Consider the following 24,821-nt stretch of genomic DNA (forward strand, 5'->3'; position numbering starts at 1 on the left):
TGAGAGCCTTTCATCGAAGAGGTTTTACATCACTAGAGCACTTAGAATATAATACAACAGAGTTGGTAGGCACATTCCCTGCCCAAAATTTTAAGAGCTATGATGGCCAAAGAAACAGGAGAAAGTAAAGAGAAGATTGGGGCATTGGAATGCTACAGTCTAGCGGTGAGGAGGTTAACCTGATCAGCGAGCAGTCATCAGGGATGATCAAAAACATCCAATATTGCTGTATTACTCAGCTTTGATTTGAGTACATGATGCTAAGTAATTCTGGTAGAAATGAGGCATGCAATGTTTATTTGAGAGACCAAATCCCCATTTATAAAATTATTCCTATGAAAATAGATTCCAACTTGTAATATTTTGACTTAGGATACAATTTTTCAGGGACCAACAAATAATAATTTTGGTATTTGTTAAGCACTTACTATGTGCCAAGCACTGTTCTAAGCACTGAATAGAGATAAGGTAAACAGGTTGTCCCCCATGGGGCTCACAGTCTTAATCACCATTTTCCAGATGAGGCAACTGAGGTATAGAGAAGTGAAGTGACTTGCCCAAAGTCACACAGCTGATAAGTGGCGGAGCCAGGATTAGAACCCACAACCGCCGACTCCCAAGCCCGGGGGTCTTTCCACTGAGCCACGCTGCTTCTCTAATGTTAAGTCTGGGGACATGACAAAGGCATAAAGGGAAATTAGAAATAAACCAGTAATTTAACTTTATATGAGTTATATTCCTGACATCATGGCTCAGCCTGAAAACAATTCACCTTAGCAAAATTATCAAATTTTGGTAGGGCAGGCTGCAGTGTCATTTTTAAACAGGTTTGATCTAGGAATTAGACTTCTGGGGTTCTGAATCTGACTTCGGTGTGATTGAGGAACATCAGACTATTTCACAGGCTTTTATTCAACTAATCCTCACAAGTTCCCTGCAAGAATTCACAGAACTCAAAACTGAAGCACGGAAGAGTTAAATCATTTGGCCTCAAGCGGCAGAAAAAAGTTGAACCCAGCTCTCTTACCTGCCAGTCTCCAGCTCAGTTCTCCAGCCCACCGTCTCTCCATCATGAGTATAAAGAGAAATTGAAAAGTGCATAGTGAGTTTTAGATAAATGTCTTGAATCATTAGTCTTCCCCACTCTCCCGAGTTCCACTTTACAATAGTGTCATTGCTCAAAATCGGCGCCAAAACCAATCAACGATATTTATTGAGCACATACTATGTGCAGAGCACTACTACTAAGTGCTTGAGAGATTGAAATAGTAGAGCTGGTAGACACGTTCCCTGTCTACAAGTAGCTAACAGTCTAGAGGAGAAACACGGGTCTGCCATTTCTAAACCGCCCCCCAGAAAAAGTCACCCTCCCTTTTAACACTCTTCTGTTAAGTGCATTTTCTTAGACCTCTTCACCCCTCAAAAAACTCAGAGAACACTAATGAGTTCTTAATGCTTAAATACATGAGGGGATGATGCTTAAATACATGAAAGCATCAATTAATAGCTTCATATAATAGATATATAACTTGGTCCTCTCAAAACAACAGCAATTAGAAGTTCAATCACTTTAACATCTGGGAATATCTCTGGGGTGTATTAGAAGGTGCAATGTTGAATTATTCCAGAAATTATCTCTCAAGTGTCATACTAGGCTCAATATTCCCCTCCTAAAATCAGTGGTTTAATACAAAGAAGATTCAGAACCACTACCAGATAATAGCTTTGCTTCCCTATGTAGGAAAACATAAGATCATGTTATAAACACAGAACTGGTAAGGAAAACAAGATATGGCCCAATGGGAAGGCTTGTCCTTAATTAGGCAAAAAAAAATCAACTCACCACCTTTCATGAGAACACAAACATTCCTTTAACTGACACCACTAATTCTTTTCTTCTTTCTAGGAAAAGGTTAACATTCACAAACAGGCTTTAAGGCCCGGCAACCACACTGGGGATGTCCAAATGGCAACTTCTAGGACAAACAGTTGGATCTATGCAAACAAAATATTATGAGTCATTACAAATCAAGTTGGAGAGAGAGTAGTGAGGGTGGAGACCAGGAGGGAAAATACCAAAATGCAAAAGATAAAGGCCACAACAGGCTAAGGTTTCCGGTTGAAGCAAGAGATGATCTAAGTCCCATGATCACAGGATTCTGAATGGATCATACTTTTAACTGTAACTTTTAAAATGGGAAGCTTTAATGATGGTATTGCAAATCAGTCTAAACATTACACAACAGTAACAAGGTTCTCATTCTTTGATTTCCCAGCTACTTGGAGATGACTAGGAGTGAATTTGTTTGAAAACAGGCCTTCCTGGAACATGGGTTTTGTCACTTTATATGTCTTCATGTGAACTCCAGTACTTTTTAGCAACTCCGATAAGCTCATTTGTAGTTATGAACCTACTCTGTAATTTTAAGGCTGGCAAAATTAGTTTATTCTACTGCCTATGCCTTAATGGTGGAAACATTAAAACTCTTTAGTCAACTAGAATTGCTACTTTGTGAAATGGGATATTTTTATATGGCCTAGTGGGTAGAGCACAGGCCCCGGGGGGTCAGAAGGACCTGGATTCTAATATCAGCTCCACCACTTGTCTGCTGTGTGACCTTGGGCAAGCCTATTCACTGCCTCAGTAACCTCATCTGTAAAATGGGGATTAAGACTGAGCCCCATGTGAGACATTGTCTTGATTATTTACCCAAGCACTTAGTACAACACATGGCACATAAGTGCTTAAAAACCACAAAAAAAACATAGCTTTTATAGGTGGAGAAATCAAGAAATCTAGAAATATATAGCTCAGAGGTAAGCAACGGAACATGCTATTATAGGAGTTTCTGGTAACTTTTTTCACATTAGATCTTTTAAAATAAGGCACAGGGAAAGACAACATGTCTCTGCATCCCATTTTTCAAGGAGACATGACTGAAGGCTACAAAATCATAAAGTCTGTGGACAAGGTGAATATGAAATTGTTTACCAAACCCTACAAAAGGAGGAGAGGAGAAGGAAAACTCATTGAAACACCAAGGTGATAGAAAACACTCGTAACCGGTGGTGGTTATTATAGACTTCATTGCCTCAGGAAGTTTTGTAGGGCAAAATATTAGCAGGATTAAGGGAGATTTGGGTAAATTCATGAATGAGATGTTCAAAATAGATCTATAGAGGGAAAAGTTAGGGATGCTACCTGGTACATCCAATATCCCTAAATCTCTGGAGTTAATTCCAAGTAATGTGCTTTTTTTGTGTGTTGGGGGTGGGGGGAGGGAGCAAAAGGGTGAAATATTAAATTAAATGTGGTAAATTTGATGGTGGCCATGTGCTTTGGAACAATGAGAATCTGATCAAAATTCACCCACATTTTGCCACTAGTTTAAACCCCGTTCTGAACATCTGAAAGGGAGATGTACCTACAGGAAAAATAACATTTTTGCTCTTCCCCCAAAATAAATATTTTTAGCTGCAAGATCTGAGGTAATTAGTTGAGGGAGGCAAAAGAAAACTGAGCCTCAGAAGAAACAGACAAAGAAGCCAGACACCTTTAACTTTTAATGAAAAGACTTAAAGGCCTTCATAAATATGTTACAATCTCAAAAGCAGGTACAATTATATACAGTGACCACATCTGCACTTTGAAATGCTCTCCTTGGGCTTTCTTTCACTCCCACAAGTCTTTTAATTAAAAGTATGAGCAGAAAATGGTTTTCAATTGCGTGTTCTGTTCTTGGGATTCAAGCATGTCATGTCAAGTTCCCTCTGACCTTAAACAGAGAGTGTCGAGGGAGAAAGCGCTAGCATATCTAATCCTGCCGACTATATCCCCCCCGTCAAGTTCTGGAAAGTTTTTCTTTTCCATCACCCATTCCTACCCCACTTGGTTATGAAGAAGCAGTTCCGACTCGCATTATCCTAAACAGCATGTTGAGGTTGTTGTTTCGAATTGCATCTCGACAGGCAGTGATCACCTGGTTCTTTGGCTTTCCCACTGTAAAAGGAGAGAAGTCAAGTCAGCAAGACACACCCCAAAAAATCACGTTTGAGCCCTACAGTCAAGCGTTCAGTTTGAAAATAGCTGTAAAATGGGTTTCTTACAACAGTGTGATCTACAAATCTGGTTTAAGCCTAAAAGACACCCATATTAAGAGACAGCATCTAGCCAGTAATGTGACTGTGAACCCCACAGGGGACAGGGACTGTGTCCAACCCGATTTGCTTGTATCTCCTTGAGCGCTAAGTACAGTGCCTGGCACATAATAAGCACTTAAATACCATAATTATTATTATGATTATTCAGGTTGTCTTTAGCCATCCTCTGGCTCACTTCCTCAGCTTTTATAGCTAGAGAACCTATCGAGAAATCTAGAAACATCTAGCTCACAGGTAAGCAACAGAACATGTTATTTCAGGAGTTTCTGGTAACTTTTTTCACTTGAGCTCTTTTAAAATGAGGCAAAGGGACAGACAAGGTTTGTATCCTTACGGCAGGTTTGACATTAGCAAGTGCGATGTCACTGCACATGATCTGTTGTGAACACTACCTCAGGAGAGGCTGCGTTCTGGAAGAGTAACCTGTACTTAACACTAAAGGAAGTTTAAATACAAAATCTTCATCTCTATCCAAAAATCAGGAGTTGGTCAAGTATTTCAGATTTCCTCTTTGGGCTCTTTCTCTGTAACAAGCAGCACCATCTAAGAGTCAGGCCCAAGGCATCCAATAGTCTCTTTCTGATGGAAAATTGATCGGCTCTTGCATTTTGATTATTGAAATTTCACTCCAATTTCTAAGGCAGGCAATGGTTTTGATTTAACTCAAAGACTTCACTTTAGAAGAGAGAAATCTAAATAGTAAGAATAGAGGTATTTGCTAAGTACAAAGCACTGTGCTAAACCTTGGAGTAGATCCGCATTCCAGGTTCCACGATTAATGGGTAGAGAGAGAATGGATATTTAATCCCCATATTACAGATGAAGAAGCTGAGGCACAGAGAGGAGAAGTGACTTGCCCAAGGTCACCCAGCAGGCAAGTAGTGGAACCAGCATTGGAATCCAGGCTTTCTGACTCCCAGTGCTATACTCCCTCCACTAGGCCTGGCTACTTCTCGTTCTGAAAGAAAATTACTAAACTATTGCATTTTAGCTATTGCAAGAGTTTATTTTAACCCCTAAATCAGGCAAAGGGACTCAATCAATCAACTGTATTTATTGAGTGCTTCCTGTGTGCAGTATTCTCTACTAAGCGCTTAGGAGAGTACAATATAACAGAGTTGGTAAACTCGTTCCCCGCCCACAATGTGCTTACAGTCTAGAAGATTAGGCCTGATGAAAAACAAGAATTTACAAAAGAGAAATCTATTACTCTATATCTAATTTGGAAAGTGCCCCACTCTATGACCTAAACTGGACCTCCTCATGAACAACAACCACTCACTTGGACAAAGTGACACAGGTTCAGCTATCACAACAATACAGAGAGACTTACCACGAAGGCGGCCTGCTCTTTGGATAGCTTGATTTACTTCTTTCAGGTTACTCAAGAGCTCTGTGTGATTGTTGCTCCTGATTTTATATCCACTCAATAAATCTTTGTTGAGGTTGAAAAGTTCCACGTATCTTTTCTTCATCGTTTTCCTTAATGAACCAATAGGAAGACAATTATTCCTAACTGAAAGAAGGGGTTAGGAGTTGGGAGGTGGAGGGCGACCTCTGGTAAATTTAGGGAACAAAAATCTCTTAACAGTGAAAAACCCGCATCCTACCCATGTCTTCATCAAAATGGGTTAGAAGCTATTGGTCACAGACACCTCTCACAAAGATAGCTTTTAAACATATTTAGATATGGTCTGTAAGAAAGATTGGTTCAACCAAAACAGGAGTAACTGCTCAATAAATACGACTGAATGAATGAATGAGATGGTGTTTTAGGCCCAATTAGACGTAGACTGCACTGCTGACATTTACTGTAATAATGTGAAAGCAGGTGTCTCATCGGCTTCTCAAAGCTCCCTTTGTGCAGGACTTTAATGAAGTCATCAATAATAAGGCCATAGAAATCTATTTTGTGTACAAAATCTTTAGGCCTCTAACACAGGCTAAGGGAGTTTCTTAGATTCTAGTGATGTGTAGCTGACCCCCTCAAAATGGGAATCTAAGATGTGTTGCCATTGCTATTTTTGTGGAAATGCAAATCAAATGGGTTGTAACACTATGTTAGTGATTATTTCAAAGATATCGCCTGATTTTATCAATATAACCCGTTTCTCTGCAATGCATTAGGATTTTTGTCGTATTTCAGAAATCACAGTCTAGTTAATTGTTGACACTCCTGCCCATTTAAAAAATAAGTTATTATTATTATTTTATCATTATTGTGGCATTTGTTAAGCACTCACTATGTATCCAACACTGTTCTAAGCACTGAGGTACATACAAGTTAATCAGACTGGACACAGTCCCTGTCCAACATGAGATTCACAGTCTAAGAGGGAAGGAGAACAGAACCCCCCCACCGTTTTGTAGATGAGGAAACTGAAGCACAGAGAAGTTAAATGATTTGCCCAAGGACACATAGCAGGTAACAGGCAGAGCCAGAATTAGAACCCGGGTCCTCTAATTCCCCGGGTCAATCTCCTTCCCCTAGGACATGCTGCTTCTCCAAATCTGAGCACCACAAAAATTACTCAGGTAGTTCAGTAGAACACTATACCTTATTCTCCTCTAATATGGGGGTTGCAGGACTATCTGTATGCAATCAATGATATTTATTAAGCGCTTACTGCGTGCAGAACACTGTACTAAACACTTAAGGAAGTACAACACAGTAGCCGCGATCCCTGCCCATAAAGAATTTACAGTCTTCAGGGGGGAATGAACAGTAAAATAAATTCAGAGAGGGGAAATAGTAGGGAATATGTATGTAAGTGCTGTGGGGCTGGGTGACAAACTGCTTACGGGGTATGCAACCAAATACAGAAACCACACAGCGGGAAGAGTGGATAGGGGAAATGAAATTTTAGTCAGGGAAGGGCTCTTGGAGGAGATGTGATTTTAGTCAAATGCACAGATCGTTTCAACAGTGCCCTTTAACTTCCTAATAGCCAAAATGCAAAGGCATTACGGTGGAACTGAGTGAATGATGGTTTGTTTATTTAACTTTTGAGGGAGGATGACCTAGAGAGCCTAAGGTAGGGGAGACTGGAAAAAAAAAACCTGCATAGTGGACTGGGAATGTTTTCATCTGCAAGGCTCCTTTAGTCCCCTGGAACAATTTCAATCATAAAAATTGTGGAATTTGTTATCGCTTTCTACATGACAAATGTAATGCTATGCATTGGGGTAGATACAGGATAATTAGATTAGATTGGACGTAGTTCCTTTCCTTCAGGGGGCTCCACAGTCTAGGAGGAAGGACAGGTATTTTATCCCCATTTTGGAGAAGAAGAAACCGAGGCCCAGAGTCATTTGACTTGCCCCAGGTCACAAGGCGGGCAGTGTTCTTGTCTGCCTGTCTCCCCCGATTAGACTGTAAGCCCGTCAAAGGGGCAGGGACTGTCTCTATCTGTTGCCGACTTGTACATTCCAAGCGCTTAGTACAGTGCTCTGCACATAGTAAGCGCTCAATAAATACTATTGAATGAATGAATGAAGTGGAAGAGTCGGTTACCAGATCCGGGGGGGGGCGGGGCGGGGGGCTCCTACCTTCCAGTTCAAGAGCTTGCCACTAGGTTATGCTGCCTCCCAACCTTCCAGCACGGAAAATTCAAGCAGATCCTTAAGAAAGAATCTTCGCTCTTTCAATTCATTCAAATTTCCTCATGCGCAAGGCATCTTGTCAAGTCACCCCCCCCCCAACCCCCCCCACCCCCACCCCGGGACAAGATGAACTCTGCACTTCTAAGGAAACGATAACTGCTCATCGTCCTACCCGGTCACCCAAACTGGCCCACGTGGCTTACTCACATGTCCCTCATGAGACGGGCATCTTCTGCTCGGACCAGTAAGCTGCGGATCAGGTTGGAGTGATCAGCCATGTCAGCACTGAGTTTCTGATGTACCGAGTGGTACTCGTCTACCTGTTTCAAGAATTACAGGAAGGCCCACAAACTTTTGAAACATCAAATGATGAGCACTACTGCAATTGTGGTGAACTAACTGCATTCCAGGTCTTTGGTACAACCTAGTGAAGCCTTTTTCTTTCTCCCGTTTCTACTCCACCCCCCCGGAAACTTCTGTCGCTTTTTCATTTCATCCTTAACGAGGTGACAGAGGTACAAACTATCTCCACACGATCCTCAGTGCCAAGAATCCTGGCTCACTAAAATCCCAAATCATACAGAGGTGTCTTAAAATGACAGGCATACGTTGGTGATCTACTCGGACCAGTTACATCCCCAGTCTAAGAATCTGTTTTTTTAAAAAAATACTCTGCCATATTCTGCATATAAGAATACAAAAATAGATGATAGTCCATGTTTCAGTGAGGGGGAAATGACGGCAAAAGAATTTGCTAACCTGATTATTTCCATACGAATAGTTGACAGTAGAGACATTTTCCCACTGGCGGTCTAACCTACAAAAACACTGCCAGATACGTGGTCTCACCTTAATCAGCACTTTTCTTAACTCCTCGAAATAGCCCGGGAAGTCGGCTTCAACTTGGAGGTCTTCGATGGCAAAAAAGGAAGCCATTGATTGGATGATATCACCAGCCAAATCAATATCATCAGTACTGACGGTGATCTACAAGAAAGCAAGCAACACAGCAGTTCCAGAGATTTTCACTGAGGATGAGGGTGTACTTAAAGACCTACGTATGGGTGTGTGTGTGTCCTTATTCTTTGAAAATGTTACCACTCACTGATGCCGGGACCTTATCTTTGGACGGGGACGAGGTTGTAAGGGCCCCAAGTGCTGAATCTGTGCTGGGGCCGTGGGACCTCTGGAGAGGAGGTTAGCAGAGTTTTTTCTGCTTCTGCTCAAACCCTCCCTTTCGCTGCTTCTCTCAACATTCCAGATTGCTGGGAGAGGTGCCAGTTTGATGGCTTTCAGTGGCATGGCACCTCTCCCAGTACAAATTAGGCCCTGTGTATGTAGACTGTTGTTTACCACAGCTCATCTATTTGTCACTTGTACCAACTACTGCATCTTCATGTCTATCTCTTAGTTTCTCAATCTTGCCAAAGTTTCTGCTAGAGGAAGCCACCACTCTCATGATCTTAGCATGCCAGACTGGGTGTTTAATCAATCTCCTCTAATATCAATCTACTGCTCCTCTGAAATTCCATCCTAGTCACTGCACCTCGATCTTGTCTATCTTGCCCCTGACCCTTGCCCACATCCTGCCTCTGGCCTGGAACTCCCTCCCCTTTCATATTCGACAGATGCTCACCCTCCCCACCTTCAAAGCCTTATTAAAATCACATCTTCTCCAAGAGACTTTACTCAACTAAGCCCTCATTACCCCTAGTCCCCCTCTCTTCTGTCACCCTTGCACTTGGATTTGTATCCTTATTCACCCCACCCTCAGCCCTACAACACTTAATTAATGTCTGTCTCCCGCATCAGACTGGAAGGTCCTGCGGGCAGGGAACATGTCTACCAAATCTGTTATATTGTATTCTCCCAAGTTCTTAGTACAGTGCTCTGCCCCCAGTAAGTGCTTAATAAATACAATTGATTGTACTACTCTGTGCAGATCACTGTACCAAGCACTTGGAAGAGCACAACAGAATTAGTAGACATGATCTCTGCTCTCAAAGAGTTCAGTGAGGGGAGACAGACAGCAAAATCCTTTTTAAGCTCTAAATCCCGCCTCATCTCCCATTTTTGGACACCTTTTGATTCTCTTACTTTCCTTTTTATTGGGAAAAAGATATGCTTTGAACAATACAACTTCCAATAACAGTCCATGAGGCTTATGAAAGTCGACCTAATGTCTGAAATAGAATCCAAATGTACAAAAAATTGCAACAGTCACTGTTCAAAAGTTGAATTCACTGGGAATGATATCAACACCTTTCCTTTTGGAATCTCAGCATTTCCGGTTAAAGTTGTATTGGTGGTATAAATAATAATAAAAATCACCTCTCCACTGGGTTTTATTTTTATACAGAGTTGCCTGGCATCACGGAGGGAAGTGAAACACACTTGAAATGGAGCATTTTGGATCTCAGTATCTCCTCCTGGTAATAGAAAGTTCTGGTTCAGCCATATGAAAACCTTAGAAAAAATACATTAGAGTGAATATCTATTCTAAGAAAAGCATAAAATAAATATGGAAAGACATTACTGGACAACAGAGGTCTCCTCAATTTAAGATTATTTGTGAGACAAAAATCAAAGAACACCAGATATCACATATTTCTTCCTGTCTTCATTCACTGTAAAAAATACATTCAACAACATGTGAGTCCCAAGTAAGACGGAGATTGTATCTATTTGATTATCCTGTATCTACTTGAACACTTAGCACATAAAACAGAAAAATGAATTCTGCCTCATCCCTCAAAGGCTAAAGAGAAAAGTAAGAACTCTGGGTTCCTTGAAACTTTAAACAGATGTCAGTATGTGCACATCAACCAAACTCTGAGGAGTAGTGTGGCCTAGTGGAAAGAGCACTGGCCTGGGAGTTAGAGGACCTGGGTTCTTACTCCCAGCTCTACTACTTGCCTGCTGTGTGATTATGAACCCCATGTGGGAAACAGACTATGTCTGACCTGATTAATCTGTATCTACCCCCAGGGCTTAGAACAGTGCTTGATACATAGCAAGCACTTAACAGATACCGCACTAACAACCAAAAGAACACTTTCCTCGAGGGGAGGGATTCTCTTTAAAAATTCTAGTGTACTCTCTCCCAAGTACTTAGTACACACAGTAGGTTCTCAATAAATACTATTCGTTGACTATTCCGGACCTCGCAGTTATAAAGATGGCGGTAATTGCTTCCTTTCTCCCCAATTTTCCTAAATGTCACTCGATGGGCACTCCCCAAAGAACCACTGAATTCTTTAGGATTCACAACAGTGACAGTTTTCCAGAGAAAGAACACTAGTAAGAATTTGGTCAGAAAGGTCCATTCAGGGAAGTGACGAATTAAACAAATTACTCCAATACTAACGCTTAGTTCTTGTGAAATCTTGCATTAAGGAAAACTCACGCTACACTACTCACCTGTTCCTATGCTGTGTGCAGGCACATGCATGCCTTCACACCTGCAGCGTTTTTTGACAATGCAGCATGCTGAGTCCAAACAGACTTGCATTGCTGGAAGAATGCTCCTTAATTCCCTAATCGTGTTCTAGCCAGGATGCATATTGAAAATTTACATTATGGAAGGACTGAATCTTTTTCAGCTTTCACAGAGAAATCTCATTTGTTCTTCTATTTCAACTGCTAAACCCCAAGCCTCGGGTCTAGTGTCCTCCTAGTCCTCCTAGTCCTAACAAACATAGCCCTTCCTACTGGGTACCCCAAAAGGAACTCCAGGCCCACCAATAGTTACAAAACGTGAATTCCAGGATGTAAAACAAAATTCAAGCAGGCCACTCACCCTCTGCACCCGTTCATTGATAGTAAAGTTAACGTAGCTCTGCGGTTCCCTGGAAGAGTCGGTGCTACTCAGTGTGTACATGGAGAACCGAGGGAGTTGTCTCATCAATTCAAACACATGAAACTGAGTGCTGTAGGGAATCCAAAGAAAAAAAAAAGGACATGTATGTCAGGAAATTCACGTTAAATGAAACATCAGTTTCCATTTAGTCCCCATAAAGTCACTTGTTTTACTAAGTTCATATGTTACTAAGGCATTGGAGAAGCAGCGTAGCCTAGTGGATAGAGGGCGGGCCTGGGAGTCAGAAGGACCTGGGTTCTAATCCCTGCTCCGCCACTTGTCCGCTGTTTGACCGTGGGCAAGTCAGTTCACTTCTCTGTGCCTCAGTTGCCTCATCTGTAAAATGGGGATTAAGACTGTGAGTCCCAGGTGGGACAGGGACTGTATCCAACCTAATTATCTTGTATTCACCCCAGCAATTAGTACAGTGCCTGGCACAAAGTAAGCACTTAACAAATACCACTAATAAAATGCATCTTAGTATATCTTGGATCAAGTGCTTAGGAGTAATAATAATTGTAGTATTTGCTAAATGCTTACTATGTGCCAAGTACTGTACAAAGTACTGGGGCAGATACAAGATAATCAGGTTGGGCACATCCCCTACCTCTCATGGGTTTCACAGTCTAAGTATGAGGAATACCAGGTATTGAATCCCCATTTTACAGATGAGGAAACTGAGGCACAGGGAAACTAAGTGACTCACTCAAGGCCGTACAGCAGGCAAGTGGCAGAGTTGGGATTAGAAACCACATCCATTCGAGAAGCAGCGTGGTCTAGTGGAAAGAGCATGGGCCTGGGAGTCAGAGGACTGGGTTCTAATCCCAGCTCCACCACCTGTCTACAGCATGACCTTGGGCAAGTCCGTTAAATTCTCTTTGATTCATTTACCTCATTTGTAAAATGGGGATTAAGACCGTGAGCCCCATGTGAGACACAGACTGTGTCCAACCTGATTATCTTATACCTACCCCAGAGCTTAGTACAGTGCCTGGAACATAGTAAATTCTTAAATACCATCAAAAAAGAGTACTCTGACTCCCAAGCCTGTTCTTGGCTAGGCTGCTCCACACTCATTAAATATTTTGATTGACTGATATCTGTCTGAAGGTTAAAGTTCTACAATAGGTGCCTTGAATTCTCAAGAAAAAATACTGTCTGCGCTAAAAAAAAAAAAAAAATAGTAGACTTGCTTCAGTTGGGAGTTCAGCACCTAATATGATCAGTAACTCTAAATTTCAGCTGACTTCCTTATCCGTTTCTGTCATTCACAGTAGAGATAAAATCCCTAAAACTAGAAGGTGATGACAGAAATCTTTTTAAAAATATGCATTTTAAAAACAATTCTTTGGAAATATTATGGCAAGGCATCATATCTGAGAACAGAAAAGTAGCTATGTTAATGAAGCAAACCTCCCATCACGTTTATCATTTAAAACTTTGCAGTTTTAGCAATGCTGAAAATGAAAAAAATTCAAAGTGGAATGCCGGGGTAGTCACGGCCCTGAAGGATAAGAGGGGCAAATGGGTGGCAGCAGCCAGAGGGCACATAAAGGAAGAAAAGGTGGTCAAGGGGCTGTAAAAGAAACTCGAAAACTTGAGTAACTGACAAATCGAATGGCTACTCTAGCCCCATCGCACCTACAAAACGTAGAAAAATGTACCTGCTTCTGTAGCCTACAAATATTTTCAGGTGCAGATCTACCGGGACATCTTTGGGTGGGATGATAGGGATGCGGATGAGGCTGGAGAGGTTTGGAATGCTGGGATGGACCACATGACTTTCACCTGCAAAAATCCCTTCCGCAAAAATCAGTACAGCCCGGATTATCGTATCTGGAGGAAGAAGGACAGTTTGCTGTTTAGTTAGGGGAATTACACTCTGGCGATAAACCAAAAAGCTGCAAATAATTTCTTACCATTAGAAGTAGAAATACATAATTCTACATGAGCAGCTTGGCTCTCAGTTCCCAGATTCACTGAAAGTGTTGTCTGCAGTTTGGTGTTGGCTGGAATAATGCCCCGCTGTCCGTCGGATTCTTTCACTGGGCCGCTCAACTCCGTCTGCTGAAAAACACCGTGAATTTCCAACTCACTCACAAAAACAATCAACTGACCAAAGCAAATCATAAGAATAAAGTAACAATTCTGCCTCCAAAGCCAGAATCACTAGCATTTTTATTCTAAATATCCTGGATTTTTAAAAAAATGTTCTTTGTTAGGCATTTACCAGGCACTGTACTAAATGCTGGGGTAGATACAGGCTAATTCAAGGCTGGACACAGTACATGTCCCACATGGGGCTCACAGTCTTAATCCCCCTTTTATAGATGAGGTAACAGGCAGAGAGATGTGAAATGACTAACCCAAGGTCACACAGGAGACCAGTAGCGGAGCTGGGATTAGAACCCCGGTCCTTTTAACTCCCAGGCCTGTCCTCTATCCACTAGACCACACTGCTTCTCTGGATTATTTTTTAAAGATTTGAAGTCACCATATTTCACTGGGTCACTATGTTTTCACATGGTCTTATTCTACAAAAGTGGAGAGCTGCAATTTTGAAATACATTACAATTGCTGGTTGCCAATCCCTCTTATTTTTAATTAACCTGACCCAATCCCAGCTTGGTTTTAAGACGTACTTTGGAGTTTTCCTCATAGTTGCGCAGTTCAAGAAGGAGATTTTGTTTCTTTTGACTGAGTTCCCTGATGAGCTCCTGCTCCACACTTGTATCCATCAAATTCCCCTTCATCTCAGGGCCACCAGGCAGATAACCCCGTACTATTCAGAAAGAAGAAAAGTGGATTTAATTACAGTCCATTCCAAAATGAGTATCCAGATTAATTTTTATTCTGTGAAGACTCTCATCCAGTCAACAATATTTATTGACCAACAATTACTACAGAGCATTGTACTAACCTCTGGAGGTTACAATGGGGAAAAAAAAGACATAATCCTTAAATTCAAATTGTTTATGATGTAATGGAAGAGACAGGTCACCCACAAAAATAACTGTAAAACACTTTGTACTGGAAGCATGTTCCCATGAAAGATACGTAAAACAAGTATTATAAACATATAGTAGAAACATATGGATATCAAAGATATCCATAGGTTCTAAAGGGTTTACTGGAGTGAAAATCCACAACACTGGGGATCAACTAATGTCAGTCTCCTGGTTTTACAACTTGTTTACTAGCAACAGAAGTACCCAGGGATAGTTCTTGGATTTTCTTCTCAGTGTACACTGAATTACTGAATCCACAAAGGTTTGGGGTTTCTTTTTGTGTGTGTGTGTTCCACTTTACCTTCCCCATCCACTGAGCAACAAATTAACTGCAAATGGCCATCCATCCGATAATCTCCCTCCACCACACCAGCGATGGAAGAAGAAAAGTTATCCTTAAAGATGACCTCGCCAGTTCGGTCACTGCGGGCATCAACCTGAATAAAGCAAGCAGCTCACTGAAAATACCAGGACTTCAATCAATCAATCAATTGTATTTAATGAGCACTTACTCTGTGCAGAGCACTGTACTAAAGACTTGGGTAAATACACTAAAATAGAGTTGGTAGACACAATCCTTGCTCTTAAGTGAGACTAGCCAGAGGCTTTAGCCCCACCTTATTACCATCTATCTTCTCCTTTACAACCTCCAAGTTATTGTTGGTGTCTGAGAGAAAGTGGCTTTTATGGATTCATTTGATTACATAAATAAAATAACTGTTCATTCAATCTTTTGGAGGGATTCTTATGCTGTTAAGCTTCTCCACTTTTCCAAACTTGGAAACACTCTCTTCAAGAGATGACGACTTGCCAACCTGTTAATCAGTTAACCTATCAAAAAGTAAGTTAATAGGAGGAGCCAATATGTTCCAATTTCTAGCCCAGGTCCCTGTTCCTGACTCCCTACATTATTCTCCTGCTCCAGGAGAGCCCGGAGTGATTGGCTTAAGGTCAAGAAAAGCAGAAGAAGAAAATGCAAGGGGGAAACTCAGCTTATTCTCCTCAGGGGACCTGGCCCTGAATCACAAGAAAAAACTGACAAACAGTCCATGGAGCTGTGGTCGTTTCTGCAGTGCTTTTGTCCAGCAAGCTGCAATTCCATCTTGCTAGAATAAAATCTTTTAATAAAGAGATAAAACTGTATGAAATAAAGTTACAGATAAATTATTTTTACCTAATATAAGATCATTTATTCCTGGGGTTGTAAATATCAAAGGAAAACAGAGTGGTTTAACAGAATGATCTGTGTTTAAAACTCAAGAAAATAATTGAAAGGAAGGGCCATGGTTGGGAACTGCAGGACACATCTTTCATTTTTTATTTTGGGATGAATTATTCCAGGGAAAAGGAACAGGTCTCTAATAAGCTTCAGGTTTAGTGATCTCAGGCTACACCTGCCTTTTAAAGATGGTGTATGCTCTGATCCACATGTTTCAACAGTTTTTTCACCTTCTCAGTCACTAATTATCCAAATTATAGCTAAACTCACATTTCTCTTCTGCATGAACCCACCTTGCCATTGGACCAACCAGTGATCAGCTCACATACGCCATCAGAGTCAAGGTCAAAAGCGTGAATGCTCATTGCATGATTCTTAGACTTAAAAAAAAAAGTGGAGAAAAAAAGAAAGTTAGCATTGATCTCTAACCACAGGGGATATAGAATACCAGAGGCTAGATCTGACTCACTTTAATCCTCCAATAACGGGCTGTTCGATCGTAAACGCCAACTGTACCATTGGATAGGGCATAGCCAAATCGACTGCCATACATTGGGCAAAGGGATGTGATTGTCTGAGAGACACAAAACAAATTCACGCAGAGTACTTAAAAAACATGCAAAAAACTTGTGACAGTGTTTAATATGTTTGTATTACAATATTTCACACTCATAATTCCTATCTGGGAATATAAAATGTTTATTCCTCACTGTCCTGATCCATGACCTTTTCCTCAAGAGTAGCTGGCCAGATGTATATACATTCATAAAGTTTTATATTTGGACCTAAATTGAGCAGCAGATAAATGAAATCTAAGGGATATTTACAGGACCTATTTAAGGCTTTCCAATGGATATTTTGCTCTATCCTAAACCTTGCCGATCAATTCACCCTTTTCATCCACACTTCGATTTCTTTCTATCAGTGTATTCACTTAGTTCTCTGATAGTATGTGTTTGCACTACATTTATAGGACAGAACACTATCAGGGAATTAGGGAACATTCTTCCAACAACACACGTCCGTTTGAACAGAATGAGATGTGATGTTGGAAAAAACACTTTGGGCACATGTGAGTGTTACGAAATGGTGTTACAGTTCTCCACTCCAACAACCCTAAACACCCCAGATTTTAATACATAAAGCCCTATCTCCGTAAATCTACCGATGTTAAAATCCCAAGTTCTTTTCTTTTATTGGCTCTGACCTAAATGGATTAGGGCATTAGCAGTGTAAGACCTGAATCCCTATCTCTATCCGTTGGTTCCTCCTTTGTTTTTGCAGGAAGGAAATGAAAAAGGGATAGGAATTTGAGAGGATGTGGACACAGGCTTCAAAGAGTGAACAGGCCACCAGGCTAACATTTGGGTTTTTTTCAGTCCTGAAAATTTGAAGGGCTTGTTAGAGACCTGGGACGAGCAAGGCTAGGAGCAGAGGGAGCTGGCACCTAGGATCCCATCCCTGTATTTCCACCTGCTTCCAGGTTCCCTTCAAAAATGTAGGAAAAAATTCATCTCCGTAATGTGGACTGACAGAACCATTAGAAAACAAGTGGAACTGAAGGGAAGTTGGAGAGAGAGGGGGAAAAAAGGGTTGCAAATATAATATGTGTCACCAGCGCAGCTCAGATCTCCTCAGAATGTTTCCTATTTTTCTCCTATTTTTATTCCCCTTCCATAGCTTAAATCTTTAACAACTGTGCGGAAGACTTTGGTAGCCCAGCAATGAGTACTATGTGGAACTTATGTGTGCCTAAACAGGGTAAGGACCAATTGAGTTTAAATTATTGATAGCAACAGTTTTTCAGAGGTCAGTGTTTGAACACTGGGAAAATTAACTGAGCCATTAAGGAATAAATTGCATGTTTAAAAAGTGGAATGAGGCTGCCATTTTAGACATTTTGATTAAGTCTGTGCCCATGACTTACATGTTCTGCCACATGCTGACATACTCCCTCCCTGACGTTCTCCCCATAAGTTAATCTTTTCCTATACAGCAACCAACTTAAATAAACTCTCCTCCTAATTGTTAAACTTCTATAATACCTTCCAAATGTTCTATAACCTCCTCTACGCTAAAACTTTCTGGGGCCAGAAGAAAAGAGGGAGACAGAGTTTTGTAAAAAACAGATTCTTCGGCCCTCAAGTTCAATCTGAATATGTTTCAAATAAATCCTCGTACCTCTGTCTCGGTCATTTCTGACACAATCTCATCTTCTTTAAAAACTCTGATGTCAAAATCCTCAGATCCAACAAGAAGCTGAAAGGAAGAAAGGCAACGCTTGATTCCCTATCAATTCATCATTTTTATTGAGTGCTTACGGTCTGCAGGGCGCTGTACTGCTCTGCCGAATTATTTAATTCATAAATGCACATATTGTTGGTTCTTAGTGAAAAAATATCAAGTCTGTAGTACTCCGTTCCTTCCTCCAGAGAGTCACAAAATAAATAAAGTTATGCCCGGACCAGATAGCAGAGAGGCCTGGCCCCTAAGCTCTGGCTACCACCAGCCTAACCCCAAACCAACTGCACAGTGCCGCCGGAGAGACACGCCAACATGGATGGGTGTTAGGGAAGCCTGGTCCTTGTATGCAGTAGTCCCTTGGGAAAATTGTTGCAAGCTGCACAACTCCCATTTCAAAACCCAGAGTGTGCTACTGGGAGATTACTCAGTCAAGTACCTCTTTCTTCCCATCACCGTCGAAATCACACAACGCCAAGGAACGAACATTGTCTCCAGTGACCTAAAAATAAAAAGAAGAGTCATTTGATTACTTAGCTTTACATCACTCACCTGGGTTTTTCCACATGAAGGGGATGAAGGCTTAGCTGGCAGGTGTCTGTCAATTTTTTAAATTGATTTTTCCATATACTAAAAAATAATTTTTGTTACTTCATCTTGAAAGGATTAATAATTCCCCCCACAAAGTGGACTTTTTAGTCATGCAGTACTTGATAGGCTTGTTACAGGCAGAATGTGTCCACTAATTCTGTTGTATTGTACTCTCCCAAGCATTTAGTACAGTGCTCTGCACATAGTAAGCACACAATAAATTCCCGATTGATATCTTGAAATGTTTCGACTGCATCAGAAAATAATTGGCTAAAACAAAAAATCTAAAAAATGCAGAGTGGCCTCAAAAGGTATAATTTTTTTTGTCCTTACCGTCCAAAAAAGATCGTTTCCTTCATAATCAAAGCCCTGCAGGACACAATTTCCACCAATAATTGCGAGAGGTGATGAAATGTCTCCCAGCTTCCCAAGCACTATTGCATTCGCCCCATCTGTAACCTAGAAATGAATAATCAAAGTATAAGCAAATAGCTAAACACTGTATTACTTATAGTTATCAAATGGCTTATTCCCCCCTTCACCTTAGGTTGGGAGCCCCATGTGGGCCAGGGACTGTGTCTGATCTGGCTGCACTGTATCTATTCCAATGCTTAGAATAGTGCTCAGCACATAATAATGCTTATTATTTTGTGTTTATAAGATACTTCAATGGAGGTGGGCATCGGTCACATTGGAAAGAATAAATGTTCACAATCTAGAATATAATCCAAAGTAAACAGCCAATGTAATAGACAATATTTCTACTTTACTTGACACCACTAAGAAGAAAAAAAAAAAGACACCGGAAACGTAATTATTTTTGGTCCTTTGTTACTCACAAATGGTAATGTAAAATGGGAGTTTGCTATCATGAATCAATCCACTTGCCTCTCTGTAAAATAAATCTGAGTTATTGTAGACATCATAGGCCAACAGATTAGTCTGGGTTCCAACCAGAAGGGCATCGTAGCCAAGTTCAGGATTCAACACGCCTGCTGTAAGGCAGCTGACCACCTGGTTAATGTTGAGCAGAGAAACATCCGAATCTAGACCGCTCTGGATCACACGAGGTGTGTTTAAATGTTGCCCACGAGAATGAGGGTTGTGAATAAAAACCTGCAAAGACAAGTTACTTATCCGTCATCTCCAGCAACAAAGGTATGAAACAGATTACATCCTCAACAGTTTAGATAAGTAATCCACCTATAGCTATAAATATCAGAAAAAGATAGAGACTACTTAATGAGTTACCAAAAAACAAAACGATGTCCACACCCATCTTAGCTCCTTGTGAAGGTCCCATCAGTGACTGCTGGTTCAATCAGGGACATTGGTGGTGTATTTTAGATAAATTCATATGTTGCCCACCAGGAGTTCAAACATCAAAATGCCTTCTATGCATTTATCTGCCACTCACATTATAAGTAGCAAAGGTAAAATAACATCCCAAAAGACATAACAATCAGGAATTAGTTGATTAACCCATGCAACATCCGGAAGAAGCATGTGTTATATTCCTCTGTGATAGAGAGACAGGCCCTTGAAAATCTTCAAGGCCTTTGTCAACAGGATGCAGTTTAATACACGGTTCAATGAATGAAATTTACTCAAATCACAGAAAATAAAAATGTTTTTTAAAAAGGTTATACCAGACATTTCTTGACAATTCAAAGAGAATACAGACTTATAAGTGAGCTCAAGTGAAATTCTAGAATGACAAAGAATGTGCAATAACTTTCAGGATACTTGATTGTAAGTCTTTGCTACTTCATACAGGCACATCATAACCTATCACAGTTTTCATGAAAAATATCTGTTTTTTCTTAAATTAAAAACATTAAAATATAAGCTACTCTAAATGCTTAGCTATTTTTGTTAGTTTTTAACTCAAGAGATAAAATGCTGTGGTTGAATGAGACTATTCAAAAGCACAAGTAAATTAACAGAGTAAGGTTTTAATGGTGGGATAGAAAAATATTACCTGACACTCATTTTTACATCAATAAATTTACAACCCACTCCTCTTTAAGGGCTGCCGTAACACAACAATGCACATCCACAAGATGACAGAACAAATCGTCCTAACTTCAAAGAGCCAACCCAATTTACCTGCCACTCACCTACTACCATAAAGGCCTTCTTATTCTGATAATTCCTCATTTGGTGACTTTAAAAATGATCTTAACATTAACAAGCCCTTCAACACTGATTCTACCCATTGCTTTCCTGGTCTTAAAAGTTTTTGGATTTTCCAAAGACACTGGGATGCTAATACTCACAGAAAAGATACTAAGCATATACAAATAGTAGTTCTCATCATAAAACTGTCATCTTGTGGGCAAATGTCCTTTGCCCAGCTTGAGGAGGTAATGATGACAATTAATACAGCAAATAAAAAGATGCTAATCAACTTAGAAAAATGCACATTTGCTTACAATTTCAGTACCATTTTCTGCAGGCCCAAAGCCCCCCCAAAAATACGCACACCTCCATACCCTTCGACAGATGTTGCAAAATTCCTAGAGCCCTAAGTAGAAATGATGGTAACTCTTGAACAGTGAAAACACTGCATATCTATGAAAACAGTCAAAATATTGAATCCCACATTAAATCATTATTTCCCCACAAAACTTCCGATTTCTCAGGATCTGTCAGTTTTAGTTCATTCACTGAAATAATGCTTTAGTAATCTCAAATAATTTTCTGGGCAAGGGAGAAAATAGAAAGGAATTTGTATCCTTTTAATTGATTACTGCCCACAAATAGTTCTCTGGGCTCTTAACCTCCCCCTCCTCCCTAGGACACACAGAAAAACCTCAGAGTTTTCAGGGATGGGACTTGAACACCAGCTAGAGACTGGGAGGGGAAAACACAGGCTGACAATAGGTTATGGAGCACGTGCAAAAATCTCAGTCCTTTACTTCTGAGACTGTGAGCCCCACGTGGGACAGGGACTGTATCCAACCCAATTTACTTGTATCCACCCCAGCGCTTAGTACAGTGCCTGGCACATAGTTAAGGGCTTAACAGATGCCATTACTGTTATTATTATTATTATTGTTATAAATGAGATTCCTAATAGGACTAAGCCAAAGACTTGATTTTCCAGGAACTTTCTTTTAGGTATTGTAATGCAAATAGTATAAACAGGTAGAGTGGGAGGGAAAGGGTAAATCTAAACATTATCTTTGTGACTGTTTCTGTTGATGTGGCAAGCAAGGTTAGGTTGTTGCTACGAGTAATGCAAATCAAGAGCAGTAGGGTGTCCCACTTCCGCAGGACTCCCAGCTGTTTACTGTTGGGATGAATCAAGTGCTCTAGGGAATTGGTTTCCAAAGGCACGGGACTAAAACAGGGCCAGTTTCCCCCTTCCCTAGGTGGTGAACTTTCTGAACACATTTTTCTCTTCTCCCTCTCCCTTGTCTATCGCCCTGACTTGCTCCCTTCATTCATCCCCACAGCACTAATTTATTTATATTAATGTCTGTATCCCCTTCTGGACTAGCTTGTGGGCAGGGAATGTGTATTGTTGCAGTGTACTCTCCCAAGCGCTTAGTACAGTGGTGTGCACACAGTAGGTGCTCAATAAATACCAATTGAATGAATTGACAAGGGGATGCAGGCTTCGAGATGGAGGGTTGTTGGGGATGGAGTGTATGTATTGCCAAGCTGCCTGGCCTAGAGATAAAATCACTGGCCTGGAAATCAGATTTGGTTCTAATCCCAGCTCAGCGACTTCCCTGCTGTGTGACTGTGGCGCCTCAGTTTCCTTAACTAAAACATGGGGATTGAATCCTTGTTCTCCCACCCGCTTAGATGGTGAACCCCTTGTGGAGCATGAAGCATGTCTGCGCTGATGGCATCCTCTAGACTCTGAGCTTGTTATGGGTAGGAAATGTGTCTGCTAATTCTGTTGTCTCATACTCTCCTCTAATGCTAACCTTATCACTGTATCTCCATTTCATCAATCTCGCCACCGACCTCTCGTCCACATCCTACCTCTGGCCTGGAACGCCCTCCCTCCTTATACTGGACAGATAACTGCTCTCCCCCACTTCAAAATCTTATTGAAGGCACATCTCCTCCAAGAAGCCTTCCCTGACTAAGCCCTCCTCTTCTCCCATTTTCCTCTGCGCCACTCTTACTTGGTCCTTCATTCATCTGTACAGTAAATATTTGCAGATCTGCAATTTATTAATTTATTTCTGTATGTATTTAGTTATATTGTCTAGACTGTGAGCTCGTGGGCAGGAATGTGTCTGTTGTATTATACTCCTCCAAGTGCTGAGTACAGTGCTTTGCACATAGTAATTGCTCAATAAATGCGACTGAATGAATGAATCCCAAGTGCTTAGTACAGTGCTCTACACCTTTCATCAGCTCCCACTCCCTTCCACATCACCCTAACTCGCTCCCTTTGCTGTGGGGTGAGGAAAGGGAAGAAAAGCAATTATGTATATAGCTATAATTTTATTTATTTATATTGATGCTGTTTACTTGTATTGATGTCTATCTCCCCACTGCCAGACTGTGAGCCCATTGTGGGCAGGGACTGTCTCTCTTTATTGCTGTACTGCACTTTCCAAGCGCTTAGTACAGTGCTCTGCACACAGCAAGCGCTCAATAAATAAGAGAAGCAGCGTGGTTTAGTGGAAAGAGCTTGGGCGTCAGTGGTCGTGGGTCTAATCCCAGCGCCTCCACTTGTCAGCTGTGTGACTCTGGGCAAGTCGCTTCACTTCTCTGTGCCTCAGTCCCCTCATCCGTAAAATGGGGATGAAGACTAATGAGCCCCACGTGTGACAACCTGATGACCTTGTATCTACCCCCACTTGGCACATAGTAAGGGCTTAACCAATACCATCATTATCAATATGATTGAATGAATAAATACCACTGATTTACTGATGGATTATATTGATCCTGGCTCTTCAGCCAGAGCTTGTCACAGAGTAAGGGTTTAGATGTAACTAATAATAATAATAACAATGTTGGTATTTGTTAAGTGCTTACTATTTGCCAAGCACTGTTCTAAGCGCTGGGGTAATAATAATAATAATGTTGGCATTTGTTAAGCGCTTTCTATGTGCAGAGCACTGTTCTAAGCGCTGGGGGAGATACAGGGTCATCAGGTTGTCCCACATGAGGCTCACAGTCTTCATCCCCATTTTACAGATGAGGTCACTGAGGCCCAGAGAAGTGAAGTGACTTGCCCACAGTCCCACAGCTGACAAGTGGCAGAGTCGGGATTCGAACCCATGACCTCTGCCTCCCCAGCCCGTGCTCTTTCCACTGGGCCACTCAGGTCGTCCCCCAGAGGGCTCCCAGTCTTCATCCCCATTTTCCAGATGAGGTCCCTGAAGCCCAGAGGGGTTAGGTGACTTGCCCAAAGTCACACAGCTGACAAGTAGAGGAGTGGGGATTGGAACCCACGACCTCTGACCCTCCAGCCCGGGCTCTTTCCACTGAGCCACGCTGCTTCTGCCAAGCAAGAGTTGAGCAGGCCGGGGTTGGCAGAAGGGGACATGAGGGAGGCCCCGAAGGCCTCTGGGAGGCAGGGGGTTTGGGGTTGGCCATTTCCGGTGGCGGGGGCTCGGAGGAAAGGGGGCTGGGGGCCAAGGGAGGCAGGAGGGATTTACCTTGCCCGCTTGGGTGGCGGCTGCCAGGCAGGGGTGGGTCCCGTTGTAGCGCCCCACGGCTACCATCCTGGGGGTGATTTTGTGGTGCAGTTTCAGGGTGAACACGGGCAGCAGCATGGCGGTGGCGGCGGGGCCCGGGGGGAGTCCCGCTCCGGCTCCCAAACCGCCGCCCCCTCGGCCTCCTCCTCCTCCTCCTCCTCTTCCCGCCCCTCGGCCGCCTCCTCCTCCTCCTGCTCCCGGCCTCCAGCCGCTCCCTCGGCTTCCTCTCGCTCCGAACGGCCCCCCCCCCCCCCCCACTCGCCCTCCAACGGCCCTCGTCGTCCTCTTCCTCCCTCCGAGCCGCCCCTCAGCCCGTGTCCCCTGGCCCTGGTGGCGCTCCCCGACCACCTCCTCCGGCCGCCGTGGCCCGGCCGGCCCTCTCCTCCCTGCCCCTTTCCTTCCCTTCCTTCCCTTCTCCTCCCGGGCCCAACCCCTCTGACCCCGCCGGACCCCCCCCCCCTCCC

The 24,821-nt window shown here is 42.1% G+C and overlaps 1 protein-coding gene across 1 annotated transcript; it reads right to left on the reverse strand.

Annotated features, from left to right (window-relative positions):
- Nucleotides 1-3,545: 3,545 nt before the first annotated feature.
- On the reverse strand, nucleotides 3,546-24,489 carry BBS2 (Bardet-Biedl syndrome 2). Its single transcript, XM_007661895.2, has 17 exons — nucleotides 24,319-24,489; nucleotides 19,571-19,798; nucleotides 19,016-19,141; nucleotides 18,531-18,593; nucleotides 18,032-18,109; nucleotides 16,320-16,424; nucleotides 16,144-16,230; nucleotides 14,933-15,068; nucleotides 14,266-14,405; nucleotides 13,543-13,690; nucleotides 13,288-13,459; nucleotides 11,564-11,693; nucleotides 10,096-10,230; nucleotides 8,614-8,751; nucleotides 7,972-8,084; nucleotides 5,495-5,643; nucleotides 3,546-4,000 (listed from the first exon to the last, which is right to left on the reverse strand). Exons 1-17 carry the CDS (start codon nucleotides 24,433-24,435, stop codon nucleotides 3,894-3,896), a joined length of 2,172 nt encoding a protein of 723 aa, XP_007660085.2. The 5' UTR covers nucleotides 24,436-24,489; the 3' UTR covers nucleotides 3,546-3,893.
- Between the last annotated feature and the right edge of the window lie 332 nt (nucleotides 24,490-24,821).

This window comes from Ornithorhynchus anatinus, chromosome 11, assembly GCF_004115215.2.
Source record: "Ornithorhynchus anatinus isolate Pmale09 chromosome 11, mOrnAna1.pri.v4, whole genome shotgun sequence".
NCBI classification, from domain to species: domain Eukaryota; kingdom Metazoa; phylum Chordata; class Mammalia; order Monotremata; family Ornithorhynchidae; genus Ornithorhynchus; species Ornithorhynchus anatinus.